The sequence below is a fragment of the Molossus molossus genome, unplaced genomic scaffold (genome assembly GCF_014108415.1).
Source record: "Molossus molossus isolate mMolMol1 unplaced genomic scaffold, mMolMol1.p scaffold_m16_p_18, whole genome shotgun sequence".
NCBI classification, from domain to species: Eukaryota; Metazoa; Chordata; class Mammalia; order Chiroptera; family Molossidae; genus Molossus; species Molossus molossus.
In genome coordinates this window covers 57,888,891-57,909,913 of record NW_023425353.1, presented here as the reverse complement: position 1 = coordinate 57,909,913, position 21,023 = coordinate 57,888,891, and the positions used below count along the sequence as shown (strand labels likewise).

The 21,023-nt window shown below is 47.8% G+C and overlaps 1 protein-coding gene across 3 annotated transcripts; it reads right to left on the bottom strand.

Moving 5' to 3' along the window:
• Positions 1 to 878: 878 nt before the first annotated feature.
• On the bottom strand, positions 879 to 13,019 carry SLC25A38 (solute carrier family 25 member 38). Of its 3 annotated transcripts, none has more exons than XM_036267261.1 (7): positions 12,887 to 13,019; positions 9,407 to 9,528; positions 8,928 to 9,012; positions 8,322 to 8,501; positions 7,919 to 8,087; positions 4,840 to 5,006; positions 879 to 1,020 (listed from the first exon to the last, which is right to left on the bottom strand). In XM_036267261.1, exons 1-7 carry the CDS (start codon positions 12,902 to 12,904, stop codon positions 997 to 999), a joined length of 765 nt encoding a protein of 254 aa, XP_036123154.1. In that variant the 5' UTR covers positions 12,905 to 13,019; the 3' UTR covers positions 879 to 996. The 3 variants fall into 3 exon arrangements, with proteins under 3 accessions (XP_036123154.1, XP_036123153.1, XP_036123155.1); XM_036267260.1 differs by lacking the exon at positions 879 to 1,020 and adding an exon at positions 2,091 to 3,120; XM_036267262.1 differs by lacking the exons at positions 879 to 1,020; positions 8,928 to 9,012 and adding an exon at positions 2,091 to 3,120 and having other exon boundaries at positions 12,887 to 13,001.
• Positions 13,020 to 21,023: the final 8,004 nt, after the last annotated feature.

Here is a 21,023-nt window from a genome sequence, read left to right as displayed (position 1 = left end):
TAACCCCTGCTAAGATCATGCTGTGCAGCACACGGGCTTCTGTAGCTGTCAGGATGCAGAGCTGGCTCCTCCGGCTTCCTAGTATCTGGATAAGCTGCTCTTTCCCTCCACAACTGAGCGGTGTTAAAACCAGTGTAGCATTTGTACTGACATATTCATGACTTCAGGGGACTCTTATATGGTTTTGATTAGTGTAGCAAATAAGGGATGAAAAGATAAACATTTTGCTCCCCCACCTCCTTTTTTGTCTCTACAGGCTTCTCCCTTGCAGGGTTTTTAGTACTTTCTTCTCGAACTGATAGATGTATTATAGCAGCAGGTGTCTTTGTGCTTTCTAATCATAGTAATGTGCTACTTATAAATACATTTTCCTATTTTCAAAAAAAAGAGAGAGAGAGAGAAGTTTGGACACTGAGAGACACACAGAGGCAGAGATTGGAATAAGTGCAAGGACTTGCCAGTAGCCACCAGAAGCTGGAAGAGACAAGGAACTGAAGCCTTCGGAGTATGGCCCTACTGACACCTTGATTTCAGATTTGTAGGATCCAGAACTGAGAACAAATTTCTGCTTAGAAGCCACCCAGTTTGTGCTAATTTGTTGCGGCAGCCCTAGGCAGGAAATACAATCTGCTCATCTAAACCTCACCACCACCCTAGGGTTAGAAGTATGGCTATCCCCCATTTCCTACACAGTCTCAAGGGCGTCTAAGTGGGGAGCCCGGCTCTCGACCTGGGCTGCCTGAATCAAAGGCCGGAGACCTTTGTTCCTACCCAGGAGACCCGACTTCCCCTTCCTGCTTCAAGGAACGGCACTTTCCTAAGCTTGAAAGTTGATAGAAGAACTTGGGTGCCCATTCGAATGGCTGTAATAAATAAAACAGACAATAAATAACAAGTGTTGAGGAGAAGGTAGGGAAACTGGAATCCTCATACTCTGCTGCTGGGAATGTCAGATGGTGCAGCCACTTTGTGGGTTTCTCGAATGGTTCAGCAGAATCACACGATCCAGCAATTATCCTCCTAGGCATACAGGGGTGGGCAAAAATGGGTTATAGCTGTGAGTATGGGAAACACTTTATTCTTGTATTATTATTTATTCATTTTTGTATTATTTGCATTATGTAAATCTACCTTTGCCCAGCCCTGTACATGCAAGAAATGAAAATGTCCACACTAACATGTGTACATGCACGTTCATAACAGCATCATTCATAGGAGCCCCAAAGTGGAAACGATTCAAAGATTAGTCTACTGCTGGATAAATGAGGGGTACAGGCATACATAGCATTCTGCCATAAAAAAGGACAAAGTGGCCCTGGCCAGTTTGGCTCAGCGGTTAGAGCGTTGGCCTGCGGTCCGGAGAGACCCGGGTTCGGTTCCCGCTAAGGGCACGAACTTTGGTTGCAGTTTGTCCCCGGCCCTGGTTGGTCATGCGGGTGGCAGCCACTCGATGTGTCCCTTCACGTCGATGTTTCTCTCTCTCTCTCCCTTCTTCTCTCTCCCTCCCACTCTATCTGTACAAAAAATGGAAAAATGTAAGAGCATACATACAGTACGACTCCTCACCCGAGGACATTTTTGCGTTTATCTTCAGATAGAGCAGGAGGAAGAGAGGGAGGAAGAGAGAAACATCAATGTGAGAGAGGCACATCGACTGGTTGCCACCCACATGACCCCAACTGGGGCCAGGGACAAACTGCAACCGAGGTATGTGCCGGTAGTGGGCACTGAACCCGGGACTCTCTGGTCCGCGGGCCGATGCTCTAACCACTGAGTCAAACCGGCCAGGGCCACAATCAAATCTATAGACAGGGAACAGATCAGTTGCTGCCTGGGGCTGGGGTCTGGAATGAGGATTAATGGTAGATGAGAGATATTGTGGGTGGGGGCGGACAAATGTATTCTAAAACTGATTTATGGTGATGGTCGCACCATTCAGTAAAGTTACTAAAAAATCACTGAATTGTATATTTGTTTTTTTAAATTTGTTTTTTATTGATTTTTAGAGAGGAAGGAAAAGGGAGAGAGAGATAGAAATATCAATGAGAGAGAACATCGGTTGGCCGCCTCCTGCATGCCCCCCACGGGGGACCGGTCCACAACCCAGGCATGTGTCCTGACCAGGAACTGAACCGGTGACCTCTTGGTGCTGGGGTCAATGCTCAACCACTCGCCACACCAGCCAGGCCTGAATGTATATCTGAAATGGGTACATTGATGACAAGTAACATAAAGCTGTTTAAAATGTTTAGGTCCTAAATGTTAGGACCTAACAGAGTGATGACACTCTAGGTTTTCCAAACAGTTTTCAATGATAACGTGCTTCGTCATACTTATCTGAACTTCAGCTGCAGAAAAATGCAGAATTCAGAGTTGAAGCAGTGCTGGGGCCAAGACAAAAACTATTTGGACACTTGGAGGCTAGGAAGCCACTGTCCCCCTTCTGCAGAGCCTGCGAGGTTGATGAGGAACCAAATAAGTAATTGAGTGCTTTTCTTCCTCATCCTAACATTATCTCAGACATAGACTTCGGCCTGGTGACAGTGACTCCTCTCTCTGCAGAACCAGTGCCCCTCCGGGCCCCCCACCCCACCCCAGCTGGAGCTCCTCGGCCCCAGTGGGCAGCCTACAGCTTCTCTGGCTTTGCGATTCCTTGCCCAGGAACAGTTCCAAAGAGGCAGCATGGTGTCGGTGAGGGGTTGAAGCAGAGACCCCGACAGAGCTCTCTCTCGGGAAAGGCTTTCAAGTAGCCTTGCAAGGTGTGCAAACCCTTCTCCTAACTTCCCAAGATGCTGATGTCTCCCTGACTCCTCTTTAGGGAGATTCTGAAGGCTTGAGTCAGGCCCATCTATTCTCTCCTTGAACTGGGCAACAAGGTGACATATCTGCCTGGCTGTCCAGAAAGGACTCGATCTCCCTCCAGAATAGTGAGATGACGCAGCCCCGGCAGAAGCCAGGCAGGACAACGGATCCCATCCTTTCCCAGGGCCCTCTGGGTCAGGACTTCAGGCCCATCCTGGCCATCATCTCTTCATAGACTGTCCACGCCATGGCTGCCATCAGAGTCCTGCGCAGAGCCCGAGGGACGCCACCTTGGAAGAAGCCACGCAGCCCATAGTCCTAGGAGGGAAACAGAGGTCAAAACTCTGCTAAGCAGCAATATAATTATATACCTGGCACAAGAGCGAGGATCTCTCTCTGTTACCCCATTTCTGAATCTTAGATTTAGACTTTTGTTTTATTATTATTTTTAATTTATTTATTTTTTCCTTTTTATTGATTTTACAGAGAGAGGAAATGAGAGGGAGAGAGACAGAAACATCAATGAGAGAGAACACTGATGGGCCGCCTCCTGCACGCCCCCCACTGGGGATCAGGCTCACAACGGGGGCATGTGCCCGGACCGGTCATCGAACCTGCGACCTCTTGGTGCATGGGTCGGTGCTCAACCACTGAGCCACACTGGCCAGACAGGTTTTAGACTTTTATAAATAATGTAAAACTATGACTAATGGGTCTAAGGAGACAACGAACTTAAAAAAAATTTTTGGCCCTGGCCGGTTTGGCTCAGCGGTTAGAGCGTCTGCCTGCGGTCCGGAGAGACCCGGGTTCGGTTCCCGCTAAGGGCACGTACCTCGGTTGCAGTTTGTCCCCGGCCCTGGTTGGTCGTGCGGGTGGCAGCCACTCGATGTGTCCCTTTCACATCGATGTTTCCCTCTCTCTCTCTTCCTCTCTCTCCCTCCCACTCTGTCTGTACAAAAAATGGAAAAATATCCTCGGATGAGGATAAAAAAAAATTTTGGCACAGCTGTTAAACTTTAACTTTCTCGGCTCGCCCTGCACAGGGGATTATTACTGGCTGTACAGGTGCACGGCTTCGCAGCTCACGCAAGCCCCAGGCCCCAGGAGAAGGTGCCTTTTTTGGCAATTTCTCTGCCCAGAGGGAGTTTTCTTTTCTTTTTTAATTAATTGTATATCCTTGGGGACCCTATATAAGAATTAAAGACAAAACACCTCTTTGTCCTCCTTCCTAATCTGGACTGATTTGTTCATTCCCACCGTTATCGCTCCTGCCATTTCACATGTACTGAAGAATATATTTCAAACTCTATGACTTTCGGGACAGGGAAGAAGGAAGCAGGCAGCCCAAGCAGCGTGAGCATGTGACCAGATTCACAACCATCTGCTTTGTCTGGGGGACAGGTGCCGGATGCGGATTCCTCACGCGCTTGCTCTGCTGCACTTTAGAAAAACCTAAAGCTGCAGGTGACAAGTTGGCCGTGAACAGGAGTATCTGGTGGCCGATAAGAGCACGGTTCCCAGCCAACTCAGTGGCTTTTAAATAGCACTTCAGTGTACTGTGCCTTTTATCTTCAGTGACACTTTGTATGAGAGCAAACTGCTAGAAATAAAACAATGTGTTTGTGGTTTTTTTCTGACTATGTCTTGTATTTCCTCCTGGGTCCTTGATCAGATCCTTAGGTGCCCCCAGATCCCCTGATTCAATAGGTTTGGGGGTGGAACCCTACAATCTACATGCTTAACAAATACCACAGGTTGTCCTAATGTAGGGTCCCTACCAACACACAAACCAACCATAGGTTTTCAGCAGTGGTTCTCAACCTTGGCAACATATTGGAACCACTGGGGAACTTAAAATGCTGACACCTGGGCTTTACCAACACCCCTCCCCCCGCCCGGAGATTCTAATATAATCAGAATGGGTATTTTTAAAAGCTCCCCAGGTGATTCTATTGTGTAAAGGATAAGAGCTACCACTACTCTAGAGAGAGAGAGCCTTAACCATAATGAGAACAAATACTTATTCTATTGCCTTACTTTGAAGATGATTGTCACTGCCTGGCCAATCCACCGAAACTTCACTGGGGAGAGCTGCATATGAGTCTTGATAACATCTGCAGGCTGAGTTACCAGTGAGGCCAGAGTACCAGCAAATATTCCACAGCTGAAATGTACAACGGGAATAAGGGCTGCATCCAACTGGTCTGAAATAGGACAAAGGTAATGTTCAGTTATAAATCAATCTCATATTCATCAGATAAATATCAACAAGTAGCCACTAATTCTTCTCCAAAGCCAGAAGGGCTGGGATTCAAATGAGGTTAAAAATGTAAGGTTTTGCCCTGGCCAGTTTGGCTCAGCGGTTAGAGCGTCGGCCTGCGGTCCGGAGAGGCCCGGGTTCGGTTCCCGCTAAGGGCACGTGCTTTGGTTGCGGTTTGTCCCCGGCCCTGGTTGGTTGTGCGGGTGGCAGCCACTCGATGTGTCCCTTTCACGTCGATGTTTCTCACTCTCTCTCCCTTCCACTCTGTCTGTACAAAGAATGGAAAAATATCCTCGGGTAAGGATAAAAAAAAAATGTAAGGTTTTTAGCCCTGGCCAGTTTAGCTCAGTGGTTGAGCGTCGGCCTGTGGACCAGAGTAGTCCTGGGTTCGGTTCCCGCTAGGGGCACGTACCACAAAAAAGAAGAAAAAAAAGGTAAAGTTTTTAAAGATATAACTAATAAATATAGATGGAATAATGGAGTGAAAATTTCACATTTCTTTCTTTCTTTATTATTTTTTTATTATTGATTTTTTAGAGATAGAGGAAGGGAGAGATAGAAACATTGATGTGAGAAAGAAACACTGATTGGCTGCCTCCTGCACGCCCTCAACTAGGGATCAAGCCCGCAGCCCAGGCATATGCCCTGACCAGAAATCGAACCAGGACCTCTCAGTCCATGGGACGGTGCTCAATCCACTGAACCACACTGGCCAGGCACAGTTCACATTTTTACAACCCTCACATAAGTGATTCAAGTAAGAAACAATGACTGATGCTCAAACAAATGGATTAAGGGAACAGGATGTTTTCTATGGATTTATGTAGATTCAAAGTATCTCCCCACAGAGATACTCACCATTACAAAAGAAAAAAAGCATTGAGTTTTCAGTGGAGGCACTACCTTACCCACCTGATAAAAAGTTAACATCACCCACAATGGATCAGACTGATGTCATGGGCTTCCTGTGTAATGTGCTGAAGACACAGTATCACTTACGTGGTCCTCTGATAAAAATGTACATAGTAATTGAATGTAGTCACAAGGAAATATCAGATAAAGCCAGGCTAAGGTTATGAAACTGGCCTATACTCTTTTTTTAATCCTCACCCGCGGATATTTTTTCCATTTTTGTTCAGATAGAGTGGGAGAGAGAGAGAGGAAGAGAAGGAGAGAGAGAGAAACATCAATGTGAGAGGGACACATCGACTGGTTGCCTCTTGCACAACCCCAACCAGGGCCAGGGATGAACTGCAACTGAGGTACGTTCCCTTGACCAGAATCGAACCCATGACTCATTGGTTGGTGGACTGACACTCCAACTGCTGAGCCAAATTGGCCAGGGCCCGGCCTGCCTATACTGTTGAAATAAAAAATAAAAACTGCGCCCTGGCCGATTTGGCTCAGTGGTTAGAGTGTCGGCCTGTAGACCAGAGAGTCCCGAGTTCGGTTTCTGCTAAGGGCACGTACCTTGGTTGCAGTTTGTCCCCACCCTGGGTGGGGTCATGTGGGTGGTAACCAGTCAATGTGTCTCTCTCACATCGATGTTTCTCTCTCTCTCTTCCCCTCTCTCTCCCTCCTGCTCTATCTGAAGATAAATGCAAAAATGTCCTCAGGTGAGGATTAAATAAGTAAAATAGAATAAAAGTTGCTACAAAGTATTCTATTGGAACAACTGCAGAAATTAAGACTACAGACTGGACTTTAAGGAACTATATCTATGTAAAATTTCCTGAATCTGATAAGATGGTTATATAAGAATGCCTTTGTTCTTAGGAAACACACACTGAGGTATTCAAGGGTAAAGGAGCATCATGTCTGCAACTTACTCTAAATGGATTGGAAAAAACAATTACACACATAGAATAATAAAGGGCTATGGAGTTATTTGTATTATCCTTTGACTTTCTTGTAAGTTTAAAATGATTTCTAATAACAAATTTTTTTAAAAAGCATGTAAAAATGAGTTGGGAAGTTAAAAACATACATCCAAGTTCTCTTACTGTTTCACCTTCCTACTGTGAAATAAGGCTGTGACCCGCAGTGTTGCACCTTCGGGTGCCTGGGGAGAAGCTCATTTCCCAAAGCACCCAGCTGCAGCTGGTCGCCACTGTCATGTGCCAGCACTCCCGATTTCCCAGGTAAATGACGCTGCTTGCAATTCTTTGCTCAAACCATCCATAGCCACGGTACTGAACACAGGATCATCCCACAGGATGTTTCTATCAATATCTGGCTCTGTTGGGTGGACGTTTACGCCCACTGATTTTGTCCATGTCTTGTCCAACGTGAGCTTACTGTGGGGTGGGCCTGCCGGAATGCCTGAGGTTTGGCACCTTCCTCTCTACCCAAATGGAAGGCTCAACACAGCATTAACTGGGAACACAGCAAAGAAGAGGAAAAGAATATTTTTCTTCCAGCTCTTAACCATTTGGCATTTCCCAAACTTGTCTGAAAAAGGAATCACATCAAGTGCATTTAAAAAAATACAGACTCCCAGGTCTAATCACAAAGCTTCTGACTTAGGAGGCCTTGGGTGGAACCCAGCAATCTTAAGATCAGGCAAATTCAGGATGTATTCTTGCAGGATCTCTGTAAAAGTGCTTTCTCCCACCCCACTCCCCACTCGAGAATCACAGTACACCCCTTTCCAAAGGCTCCCCTGAAAGGTCAGGGACCGAGCTTGTCATGTCCACTGCGCCCAGCACCGGGCCCTTGCCCGCCACAACGCCCCGGCGCAGGCCCTAAAACTCTGCTACGGACCTGGAGCAGCAAACAGTCTCAGCGTCACAGAGAAAGAGGTAAGGACGCGTTTCAGAGAGATCTCTTCCCCACCACACCTTCCCTTATCCGTACCGTGGGGCACAATGGTTTTGGTCTGGTTGTAGAACATCAGGTAGATTCCAGAAAAGGGAGCATCCCGAAGGAGCGTTGCTGTCAGGCCGCTGAAGAGGCCCCGGTGCCCCTCGCTGCGATAGATGCTCCGCAGGGCCGCGTAGATGCTCTCGTAGGCATACCGCCCGCTCTGCAAGGGAAGCACAGAACCAGGCGCTCACATGGGGCCCTGGGCAGGTGGCATTGCCAGGGCACTCGGGGCTGCGGTTCACACCCGGCCTCGCCTACATACACAAATGGGTTCTCTGGCCACATCAGCCTCTAGGTTAGATTATAAATTGGAAGGTGACATTAGTGGCCACTGGACTCAAGAGCCCAGTGCCTCTGTATACCCACCCTGGGGGCCTAAAGTAGTCAAACTCACCTCATAACGTGTCTTGATCACAGTGATGGGCAACATGCAGACCCCTGCAACTGAGCGAGAGCCCGCCCCCAGGATGACCGACTCCATGGCAGTGGGGGGATGGCCTGGCAGGAAGTACTGCTTCAGAGAGTAGAGCGTGCCAAAGTAGATGCCAACGCCAGGGACACACCTCACAATGGACTGCGGGGGAGGGGGAGTGGAGAAGGAAAGAAATAAAACACCCCACACTATAAAATACTGTATTAGCTGGATTTCCCCAAAAGACCCAGGATTTGCATGCTCAGGAAAGGCAGCCAAGAGGGCGTGTTTTCTAATCAGTTACTGCCACAGGCAGCCCAATCCCTCTGGGAAACTGTGGGCATCAGTGGAGGATGTGCCTGTTATCCCTCCACCTGAGGAGGGAGGGGGTCTACGCGGCACCAACAAGTCCGACTTTGTTAGTGTAGCGACATTACGTTCCCAGCCCTCGCAGAAGTCGGCAACAGCGTGCGACTTGGCGGAGACCACGTGGGTGCCCCCACCACTGCCAACTCTCACGATTGCTTGAAGGAGGGTACTGAGGTAGGTGTGAAATGAAGGCGAGGTAGAGATCCAAAGGCAGCTTACAGGGGACATCCCTTTCCACAGGCCCAGGAGACTCTCGGTGCGGACCACCTGCAGGAGCAGCGCCAGCATCCCGACTCGTCTGGACCTGAGGGCAAGCGACAGGCGGTGAGGAGGGGAAGTCACTCAGACCACACCCTTCCCGCAGTGCTGAACCCAATATGGGGCACAAGAAAGGCACTCAATACTTGCAGCACAGTTACAGCCAGCACATAAAATGCAAATGTCACCCAGGCAGATCCCAGGAAGTTACTCAGGGAAGGACCCCATTTAATTAACATTACACTACATCAATTACACTAACTAATATAAAAAATATTCACAGAAAAGAAGATGCACAAAAGCCAAGAGAAAGGTGGGCCCAGCCTGTTCCCAGGTGAACAGCCAACAGAATGGAAGCCGACTTAACCCCTTAGATGCTCCTGTGCCAGAGAGAAGTTGCTGAAGGCATTTCCTCGGGGCAATGGGGCAGCAGGCCTTACCCCGGGGCTGCAGGCTGGAGAGTCTGCAGGCGCGTTTTGAGGAGATCCAGGGGCTGGAAAAGGAGGGTAGAGCATGTGCCGCTGATGGAGCCGCACAGGAAAGCCTTGATCACCGGGTGCAGCTGCAGGAGAGAGACGGCTGTCAGCAGCGCGGCCGCAGCAGGCCGCACCTGGGGAAGGATCGCGCACCTGGCGGCGCCCTGGACCAGCTTCAGACTCAGCGCAGGGAAAAGCGTAGCGGGGCGCAAACAGGGCTGCAAGGTTGTTGAGACCCCGGCACACCGCAAGGGGAGCTCTCGAGTCTTAGTCTTGATAATTACTTTGCTGCTACTGAGCAACAACAAATCTACTTCATCTGTGAAGCCACCAACCACACCTCCCTGTGTGTCCCCACAATCAAAGTTATTGCCCATCTCCTTATCGTCACAAAGGCAAAACCGACTGAACATAGTGTGTGAACTCTGGTTTCCAGGCTCCCTTGGCTACAAGACAAGGAAATGAAACCTGAAGCTCAGCCGCAGTGTGAAAGGTGTGCCCCCTCCTGTGAAACCTATGGATTTCCTTGACTTAAAAGTTTCCCCTCTCTTACACCTAAGCAGCTCACAGAGGGTGCCACAGCCCAATGGCCTTTCCTGGTTTGCTAGCTCCCCTTTAAGCCAGGACCGGCAAACACACTGGTGAGTCCAGAGTCACCACCAGGAAGGGGCAGGCCTCCATCAAAAACGAAACGTACCTCCCCGGCAGGCTCGAGCCCTCACAGCATGCCCCCGAGCCCTCACAGCATGCCCCCGATCCAGCCTCAATCACACAAGGTTGTGAAAGGCACTTTTAAAAATAAACAAAACAGCCCTGGCTGGTTTGGCTCAGCGGTTGGAGCGCCAACCTGTGGACCACAGTCCTGGGTTTGGTTCCCAATAGGGGTATGTACCCCAAAAAAGGAACAAAACAAACTAATGAACAAAATAGACCTAGAGATATAGAAGTAGGGTACAGACTGACAAACCTCAGAAGAGGGAGTGCGGGGGAGGGAAGAGACAAACCACAGAACTTATATGCATGTGCATGTAACCAATGGACATAGACAACAATGCTGGGGACAGGGTTGTGGGGGAGGATCGGGAAAAGGGTGTCAATGGGGGAAAAAGGAGAAACATCTGTAACAAAAATAAATAAATATACTTAAAAATTCAATCAGGCCCTGGCCAGTTTGGCTCAGCGGTTGAGCGTCAGCCTGCGGACCAGAGAGGCTGGGGTTTGGTTCCCGCTAGGGGCACATACCACACACACACAAAAATTCAATCAGGGGTCGAACATTTCTCTATCAGAAAGGATGCTGGTGTTAAGGCAACATAACTAGCATGTCTTCCAGTGTTTTGACAAAACCGCAGAAGCATGAAATCTGTGATTTCAAATTGTTGGAGTGATCACTGCATCCCTGGGGTCGCAGCTTTCTGTAAGTTTGCTGTGGCTGAACCAAGAAAGGAAACATACACAGATTTCTACAGAATTTATGATTCCATGAAAGATTTTGAGGAGATGAGGAAGACTGACGTCTTTCAGAGTGCAGGGTGATTTGGGAACGTCAAGAATTTCTTTGGGTTGTTCCATGGAAGTCTGTCACTGAGCTGTGTTCCTGGACTATGAAACATGAACATCTGCACTAAGGAATAGCTTCTCTTGGTAAACAGTTAAGAAACACTGTGAAAAAATCCAATCAAGAAAGAAAGCCCTTAAGCGAAATAAACCAGTTAGAGAAACAAATATCACATGATCTCATTTGTAAGTGGAATCTAAAGAATAAAATATAAACTGAAAAACAAAATAGGTCCAGAGGCATGGATGCATAGCACAGACTGACAGGTCTCAGAGGGGAGAGGGTGGGAGGATGGGAAGAGATTAAACAAAGAATTTATACGCATAGTCCACGGACACAGACAATAGCATGGGGAAGGCCTGGGGTGGGGTGGGGATTGGGTAGAGGGGGGCAAAAAAGGAGAAATGGGAGACACCTTTAATACTGTTAACAATAAAAAGAAAAAAGCCTTCTTCTCCAAAAGAAGATACTTGGCCACCCCATTCAAAAAGACTTTCTCGCCCTGGCCGGTTTGGCTCAGCGGTTAGAGCGTCCGCCTGTGGTCCGGAGAGACCCGGGTTCGGTTCCCGCTAAGGGCATGTACCTTGGTTGCAGTTTGTCCCCGGCCCTGGTTGGTCATGCGGGTGGCAGCCACTCGATGTGTCCCTTTCACATCGATGTTTCCCTCTCTCTCTCTCCCTCCCACTGTGTCTGTACAAAAAATGGAAAAATGTCCTTGGGTGAGGATTAAAAAAAAAAAAAAAAAAAGACTTTCTCTCCCTGCCCTGGCCGGTTTGGCTCAGCCGTTAGAGCGTCGGCCTGCGGTCCCGAGAGACCCGGGTTTGGTCGTGCGGGTGGCAACTACACGATGTGTCCCTTCACGTCGATGTTTCTCTCTCTCTTCCTCTCTCTCCCTCCCACTCTACCTGAACAAAAAATGGAAAAATGTCCTCAGGTGAGGATAAAAAAAAAAAAAAAAAAGACTTTCTCCCCCCTCATTTTATTTATTTATTTATTTATTTATTTATTATTTTTTATCCTCACCCGAGGACATTTTTCCAATTTTTGTTCAGATAGAGTGGGAGGGATAGAGAGGAAGAGAGAAAGAGAGAGAAACATCGATGTGAAGGGACACATCGAGTGGCTGCCACCCGCACGACCCAATCAGGGCCGGGGACAAACTGCAACCGAGGTACATGCCCTTAGCGGGAACCGAACCCGGGTCTCTCTGGACCACAGGCCAACGCTCTAACCACTGAGCCAAACCAGCCAGGGCCCCTCATTATTTTTAATGAATGGTATACTGTGGCCCTAAAATGAATATGAAGTTGCCCGTAAGCACATCATGTAACCAAAATGATTGTAATATAATATGTTTCCCAGAGAAGAGAACTTTCCACATTCCACCAAACAAGCAAGTCTCAAGCTATCACTGTTATTACTTAAAAGACTGTTGGGGAAAGGACTAGATAAGTTCACATAGTAAATACTGGAGCTTATAACCGCGTTCAGGTGGCTTGTAAAAGTATCCAAGGGTGGTAGAATTGGTAAGACAACAAGCAAAACCGAGCAAAAAATGTACTTTGACAGGTCAGAGGGAGCACAAAGCCCCTCCCCCAAGGAGCAGAGTCTTGCCCCTCCTGCTAACACATGTTCCCAGAAGTTTGTTTCTCTGCTCACCTGAGCCATTCGTCCCTGAACCCTCGGCCGCCCCCTTCCAGTGGCTTTTTCTCCTTTGCCTGGAAACAAGCTCGCGAGCCCCCCAGCTTCCCAGCCCCACGACAGACCATCCATCTCCTCTCCCTCTTTCCTCGCTCACTCCTCAGGCCCCCAACATTTGCCATCCAACTAAGGCTTCTCCAAAGCTGCACCCCAGGACCCCTTTCCCGTCTTCATCCTTCTCTTACGTGGCCTCTCTGGTGCATCTGAGATGTGATGGCCTTGCCTCTCGGGTTTGGGTTTCTCTCTCGTCCTCTTTCAGCTGCCCTGCTAGGTCTCCCTTCCCTCGGCCTGCCTGCAGATGTTGATGTTCCTCTTATCTCCTCCGGCTGCAGCCTTCCAGGGCAACTCAACCCCGCCCACGCCCACGCCCACGCCCACGCCCACGCCACGCAGGAGGCGACGCCCACACCTCCAGCCCAGGGCAGCCTCTGCCAGAGGCCGCTATTCCCACGCCTCCTCCACCTCCTGGCACACGATGTCGACACAAGAACCTCCAAACCTGTACAGAATTCTTGTAAGAAGAATGTATTTGAGCCAAACTGACAATTGCCTGGGAGCAAGATCTAAAATGCTCCCAAGAATGACAGCTTTGCAGCTTCTTTTATGAATGTGGAACTGAGAGAAGTAAAGATTACAAGAAGGTGGAAGAAACAAGGCAGATTAAATTACAGGACACTTAACAAGATTATGTGTTTTTTTTGGGGGGTGGTCATTTCAAAGGTGTGTTAACCTAGATTCACAAAAACAACGTACAGGGCTTGCTTAAGGCAAAGACAAACCTTTTACTAAAAAGTTATATGCCTGGTACATGACAAACCAGTTAGGATTTATGATTAGATCACCCTGTGAAGTTACTTTCCACAGATACTTTTTAAAAAAATCCTCACTCGAGGATATGTTTTTCCTGTTATTATTATTAATTTTTAGAGAGAGAGAGAGAGAAAGAAAAATATCGATCAGTTGCTTCCCATATGTGCCTCAACTGGGGAATCGAACCCGAAACCTAGGTAAGAGCCCTGACCAGGAACAAACCCACAACCTTTTTTGGTTTACCAGATGACCCTCCAACCACTGAGCCACCTGGCTGGGGCTCCATAGAAACCTTTTTTTGGTCCACAATCAGCAGTATAGATTAACTTTTAATTGTTAAAAAAAAAAAAAATAATAGGTTATGTAATTGTTTAAAAATTTTACACTTTTGCCCTGGCTAGTTTGGCTCAGCAGTTATAGACTGTTGGCCTGGGGACAGAAGGGTTGAGGATTCCATTCCGGTCAAGGGCACGTACCAGGGTTACAGGTTTGTAGGTTCGATCCCCAGCCCTGGTCAGGGTCAGAGGGCTGTGTGGGATACAACCAATCAATGTGTCTCACTCACACTAATGTTTTTTCTCTTTCTCACCCTCCCTTCCACTCTCTAAAAATCAATGGAAAAAGAGTCCTCGGGCGTGGATTAACCAAAACAATTTTTTTTACACTTTTGCCCTGAGCAGGTAGCTCAATTGGTTTGAGCATCAGCCCCATTCGCCAAGGTTGTGGGCTGATCTCTGGTCAGGTACATGCCAGAAGCAACCAGTGAATGCATAAATAAGTGGGACAACAAGTCAATGTTCTTTCTCCCATCTTTTCTCTTTCTAGAATCAATCAATCAATAAAAAATTTACACTTTTCATTTTGAATAGTCTTCAAATGTTATCAATGGCGAATGGCACATCTTTTGAGAACATATTTGATTTTTTTCTAAATAGCCCAAAGTTATTCAAGGTACATAAAACGAGTAACCCAGTTTTTGTTTGTTTGTTTGTTTGTTTGTTTGTTTTTGAGGGGTGGATAGGGCAAAAACAACTGAACAATACTACACAGGTACATAAAGGCAATGAGTAGAACTTTGTTAACAAACTAGTTCCCAAAGCAATTTCTACATCCCTTAAAAAAAAAAAAAAAAAAAAAAGGAAAGAAAGAATTGGTCCTGGCCACTTTGGCTCAGCAGTTAGAGCATCAGTCCGTAGACCAATAGGTGGCAAGTTTGAATCCCCGTCAAGGGCACTACCTCCGTTGCGGTTTGATCCTGGCCCTGATTGAGGTGGAGGTAGGGAGGCAACCCATCAATGAGTTTCTCTCTCTCCTTCCTCCCTTCCACTCTATCTAAAAATCAGTGGAAAAATATCCTCACCCAAGGATTAGGAAAAAAAACTTAAAAAAATAGAAAAATGAATCGTAAATCCAATTCAATCATAAATCCAAATCAAATTCCATTGTAAACCCAATAAATCTCAAGGCCAGAGAGCTCAGAAAGAGAAACAGGTAAGCACGCTTTCAAAGATGTAAAAAATATGACTTCCGGTCAAGGTGGCGGGTAGGTAAACATGGTATCACGTCCTCCTTCAACCACATCAAAATTACAACTAAACTACAGAACAACCATCATTCAAAACCGCCCGATATCGAGCTGAATGGAAGTCCTACAACTACGGAATTAAAGCAGCAGCCACATCCAGACTGGTAGGAGGGGCGGAGGTGGACAGGCTGGTCCCACACCCACGTGAGGCGGATAAAAATCAGGAGGACACCTCGGCTGGGAAGGTCCTCCCTGAGGATTGAGGGGTCCCCGTCCCACACCAGGTGCCCCACTCAGGGTCCCAGTGCCAGGAAGAGAATCCCCATAACTTCTGGCTGGAAAAACCAGCGGGAACTGAGGCTCAGGGAGGCTGAGGCGGCTGGAGCCCCAGGCAGCTCCTTAAAGGGCCCGCGCACGGACTTATCGGACTCTCTCCCTCTAAGCTTGGAGGGGAGGCAGCTCGAGGGGCGCCAGAGACACACAGGGAAGAACTGAGCTGTTTGGCACTGGAGCGAGGGCTGGAGAGGGGGCTTTCTCCGGGACAAACGTGCTGTCAGAGGCCTTTGTTCCTTTGGTGAGCCCTTCCCTGGGGCTGCAGACAGCCGCCATATCTGTGACTCCAGCAACCAGGCTCACACTGGTAGCCGCGCCCTGGTGATTCCCTGAAGTCCTGCCCCACCCAACTTTCAGGCCCACCCAAGCTGTTGCCAGTTGCTTTACCCTAGGATTGGCCTGTCTTGGATCCTGCTTCAGGTTTTCCTAAATTCTTTCAAACAAGCAGCATCTGGTCTCAGCGAGCCCCATAATTCTCATTAAGTAATACACTGAAACAAACACAGGCAGGCAGCCAAAATGAGGAGACAAAGAAACAGGTCCCAAATGAAAGAACAGAACAAAACCCCAGGAAAAAAACTAAGCGAAATGGAGATAAGCAAGCTAACAGATGCTGAGTTCAAAATACTGCTTATAAGGATGCTCAATGAACTTAGTGAGAACCTCAGTGAACTAAGTGAGGGCCTCAAGAGTATAAAAAAAGAACCAGTCAGAAATGAAAGATGCACAGTCAGAAATGAAGGAGGCAGTAACAGAAATAAAGAATAATTTACACAGATTCAATAGTAGAGTAGGTAAAGCCAAGAAGCAAACCATCGATTTGGAATATAAGGAAGCAAAAAATACCCAATCAGAACAGCAAAAACAGAAAAAAAGAATTAAAAAAAAAAAGAGGATAGTGTAAGGAGCCTCTGGGACAACTTCAAGCGTGCCAACATTCGCATCTTGGGGGTGCCAGAAGGAGAAGAGAGAGAACAAGAAATCGAAAACCTGTTTGAAACAATAATGGCAGAAAACTTGGTGAAGGAAACAGACATACAAATCCAGGAAGCACAGAGAGTCCCAAACAAGATGATCCCCAAGAGGCCCACACCAAGACACATCATCATCAAAATGGAAAAGGTTCAAGACAAAGAGAGAATCTTAAAAGCACAGAGAGTCCCAAACAAGATGATCCCCAAGAGGCCCACACCAAGACACATCATCATCAAAATGGAAAAGGTTCAAGACAAAGAGAGAATCTTAAAAGCAGCAAGAGAAAAGCAGTTAGTTACCTACAAGGAAGTTCCCATAAGGCTGTCAGCTGATTTCTCAAAAGAAACTTTGCAAGCCAGAAGGGAGAGCCAAGACATATTCAGAGTGATGAAAAGCAAGAACCTACAACCAAGATTACTCTATCCTGCAAAGGTGTCATTTAGAATCAATGACCATATAAAGAGATTCCCAGATAAGGAAAAGCTAAAGGAGTTCATCACCACCAACCATTATTATATGAAATGTTGAAGGATCTTCTTGAAGAAAAAGATAAAAAATATGAACAGCCCTGGCCAGTTTGGCTCAGCGGTTAGGGCGTCCGCCTGCTGACCGGAGAGTCCCGGGTTCGGTTTCCGCTAAGGGCATGTACCTTGGTGGCAGTTTGTCCCCGGCCCCGGTTGGGGTTGTGTGGCTAGCACCCACTCAATGTGTCTCTCTCACATTGATGTTTCTCTCTCTCTCTTCCTCCCTCTTTCCTTCCTGCTCTATCTGAAGATAAATGCAATAGTGTCCTCGGGTTAGGATTAAAAAAATATATATGAACAAGCAAAAGGCAATGAATACATAGCTAACAATTGAATCTACAAACAAAATCAACAAGCAGAACAGAAACATTCTCATAGATATAGAGAACATTTTGTTGGTTGCTAGATGGGAGGGGGGAGGAGGAATGGGTGAAAAAGGTGAAGGGATTAAGGAGTACAAATTGGATGCTAGACTGACAAATCTCAAAGGTAAGGGAAGTTGGGAGGTGGGAAGAAATAAACCAAAGAACTTATATGTATATACGCATAACCAATGGCACAGACAACAGCGTGGGGAAAGGCAGGAGGGGGGCGGGAGTGGAGAGGAGGAGGTCAATGGGGAAAAAATGAGGAACTTCTGTAATACATTCAACAATAAAGATATAATTTTAAAAAATAATATAAAAAATAGTAATAAATAAATAAAAGGATTGTGAAAAAAACAAAGATGTAAAAAATGTATAGCTGCCGCCGCCATTTTTTAAGAATTAAAAAACAAACAAATCCGTACCCTGCACCCCACGGCAGTGTTCCCGAACCAAGGCTTGGGAGGGAGAACTGCTGCAGTTCTAGAGCCCTCCCAGCCCAAGGCCAGGCCGCCCGGGTCTCCCACCACCGTCCTCAGCCCTACGGTCCTCGTGGACGCACCCACCCAGCCCCGCCTTCGCCTCCACCAATGGCGGCCCGGCGGCCCGACCGCGGCAGCCAACCCGGACGCCTGGGGGCGTGGCCTCGCGGCGCGGGCGGACCGCACCTATTCCGGGACAACTGCGCCTATTCCCAGCCGACTGGGGGCTGGAGACACAAAGGTGCCTCCTCTCCCTGCCCGCAGCGATCCCAGCGTCTCCGGCTTAGTGTCATTACTAGGCCTTGGAATGATCCAAACATTTGCCCGGGTGTCCTCCCACCTCCGTCACTCCAGGCATCCAACTCGAAGCAACGTCCCGTAGCGCTCGCACCTCGTTCGGGGCCTCACAGGACCATTTCCCCGATGCCTCGCAAGGCCCCGGCGATTCCGTCCATCTCTACCCAGATACTACGCAATGCAGCAGCGCGACCCTTGCTTGTCTGCCCCAAGCAATGGGTTGCAAACCTCTCCTCCCAACTCCTTCCCCGCCAGGTCCCAACTCTGCGCGCATCCGGGGCGCGGGAAAGGCTCCACGAGGGCCTCTAACCCTTGGCAACCTCCCCGAGACAGCAGTCCTGAACCCCCTTCCGTGCCTTCCCCGCAGTTTACCATAAGCGTTTCCATCCTGTCTCCGACATCCTGAGGTTGCAGCAGCGACGGGCGTGACTTCTGAATCATTGGAGGGGCCTGTGAGTGCACTGGGCTCAGGGGGCCGTCGGTGGGAGCTCAGGCCCGGCCCTGGCGACGGAGGAGAAGACGACGCGATGGCGGTGGCCAGGCGACGCGTTCCAAGGCAGGGGCTCTCTCCTGTCTGCACCCGTCGGCGTCGGGACCTGCGCGGCCCGGGACTGCGCGCGTGGCTCCGGGCTGCCGTACGAGCCTGCACCCGGGAACTACCTGCGGCTTTTCACGTGCTCGAAAGACACTGCGACTCTGCTCTGCACATTCTGCCCAGACTTCAGGACAGGAGACGGTTCGGCTAAACGTATCCGGCAGTGGAGAAGGCTGGGGAACTAGATGGAACAGTGGGATTGAACTTCCGGGGTCGGACGCGGGTCAGGAGCCGGTGAGGGTGTGTTCTTTACTGCCACCTAGTGAAGACGTTCGGAACTGCAGGACCCGCGGTTTCCCTGCCCCCCGAGCTTGGTTGGCATTTCTGCCAAGAATTTTGTTTGGGGGCTGTTCCAGGCTCCAAGGACACAACAGTGAATAAAACAGATGAAGTGGATGCCCTCCTGGGACTTACTTCCTAGTAGGGAATAACAGGCAACATTCACTGTTGTACTTCCCTATCCCAGGCACTGTTCTAAGTGTTTCTCTGTTTCCTCTCTTCTAACACTTACTTTGATACTTAGGTTATCTCATATAGTTCAAATTCAAATTTTACCAACTGTATCCAAGCTGTCCTTCATAGCATTTCTTTTGGATCCAGAATCCAATTTATGTTCATATACTTCACGTCTCTCTAGTCTCCTTCAGTCTGGAATAATTCTCCAGCCTTCAGCTTTCCCTTGACGAATATACTCTCAACATGTGACACGGACGCCCAGACACATACAGAACTAAGCTCCAGTTCTTTCTGTCCTACTGTAGGTGGCTCTTGTTGCTGTCAGCTACTGAATGGTAGGTAGGTGGCATCAGAACACAGCTTCAAACCCCTGCACCATAAATCAGAGCTATCCATTTTACATATAAGGAAACCGGAGCGCTGAACATTTAAAGTAAGTTGCCCAAAATGACACGGCTAAAATAAATGACAAAATGAAATCTGCCCTCGCTACTTTTACCCTCCATTGGATCCCTGCTATCCTAACCCAGTCATTTTCTCTCAGAAACTTCACTCAAAACAAAAGACTTTTATTCTGTATGCAAAAACACTGAAATCAGAAATATAACAGCATTTGAAAGTGTTTGTGAGAAAGCATTTTCCATATAAAACTTCAATAAGATATTTTACTTCCTTCATCCTGCTGTGAAAATATAGCACAATAAACTAATTTGTAGGAAAAAAACAACAAAGTTGCCCCAGATGACACAGCTGGCATGAGGCTGTATGCTGTACATTTTTCATTATAGTCATAATAAACTATTTTTCTTAATCCTCACCCGAGGACATTTTTGCATTTTATCTTCAGATAGAGAAGGAGGGAGAAGGGGGAAGAGAGAGAAACTTGCCACCCACACAACCCCAACCGGGGACAAACCACATGCAAACCACAACCGACGTATGTGCCCTTAGCGGGAACCGAACCAGGGGCTCTCTGATCCACAGGCCGACTCTAACCGTTGAGCCAAACCAGCCAGGGACAGAGGGCAGCTTTAAAATGACAATTCCATCCTGCCCGTGAAAAGCAAACCTACTCACAGGATTGCAATATTTAGTTACAGCTCTTTTTTTTTTAAGGCAAAATTTACATATATTCAAATTCTTAAACCTTAAGTATTCAATTTAATTAGTCTTGACAAATGAGATATTCATGTAACTCACCACCTATGAAGATACAGAATATTTCCATCCCCCCCGGAAAATTCTCCCCTGTCTTTTTCCACTGTGTCCTCACAGAGGCCGCCGCAGGCCAGTTCTTGAACTGCAGAGACTTGAAGCATAATGTTTTTGTGATTCATGCAGGTCGTTGGATGGATCAGGAGCTCACAAGGTTTTCTTACTGAGAAGAATTCCATTATATGCATACAGTGGATAAATACCATGACTTGTTTATCTGTTCTCTTATGACGGACTTTTGGACTATTTTCAGTTTGGGGCTCTTGTGACTAAAGCTACAATGAACATTTGTATGTATGCAAGTCCTTTTGTGGGCAAATATTTCCAGTGCCCTTGGGTAACTCTCTAGGGGCAGAACGGCTGGGTTAGAGGGGGGCTGTGTGGAACAACAAATCTTTCATGCAAACTCTTTCAGAGAGTTGTAGAAAAGGGAATACTTCCTGACACATTTTCGGAGGCCAAACTTAACCAGGACCTCATAAGAAAGGGAAAGTTCAGGACAATATCTCTCGTGAACACAGATACAAAAATCCTAAGGGAGCCCTGGCCGGTTTGGCTCAGCAGTTGGAGCGTCGGCCTGCAGACCAGAGAGACCCGCATTCAATTCCAGCCAAGGGAACGCACCTCAGTTGCGGTTAGGCCCCGACCCCAAGTGCAGGGGTGGCAACCAGTTGATATGTGTGTCTTTCTCTCCCCCTCCCACTCTGTCTGAAGATAAATGTAAAAATATCCTTGGGTGAGGATT

Coding starts and splice junctions, on each gene's coding strand:
- SLC25A38 (XM_036267260.1), bottom strand. Junction 9,013..9,406: donor CTCCAGCCTGCAGCCCCGGG/GTAAGGCCTGCT, acceptor GCTTGCCCTCAG/GTCCAGACGAGTCGGGATGC. Junction 8,088..8,321: donor TGATCAAGACACGTTATGAG/GTGAGTTTGACT, acceptor CTTCCCTTGCAG/AGCGGGCGGTATGCCTACGA.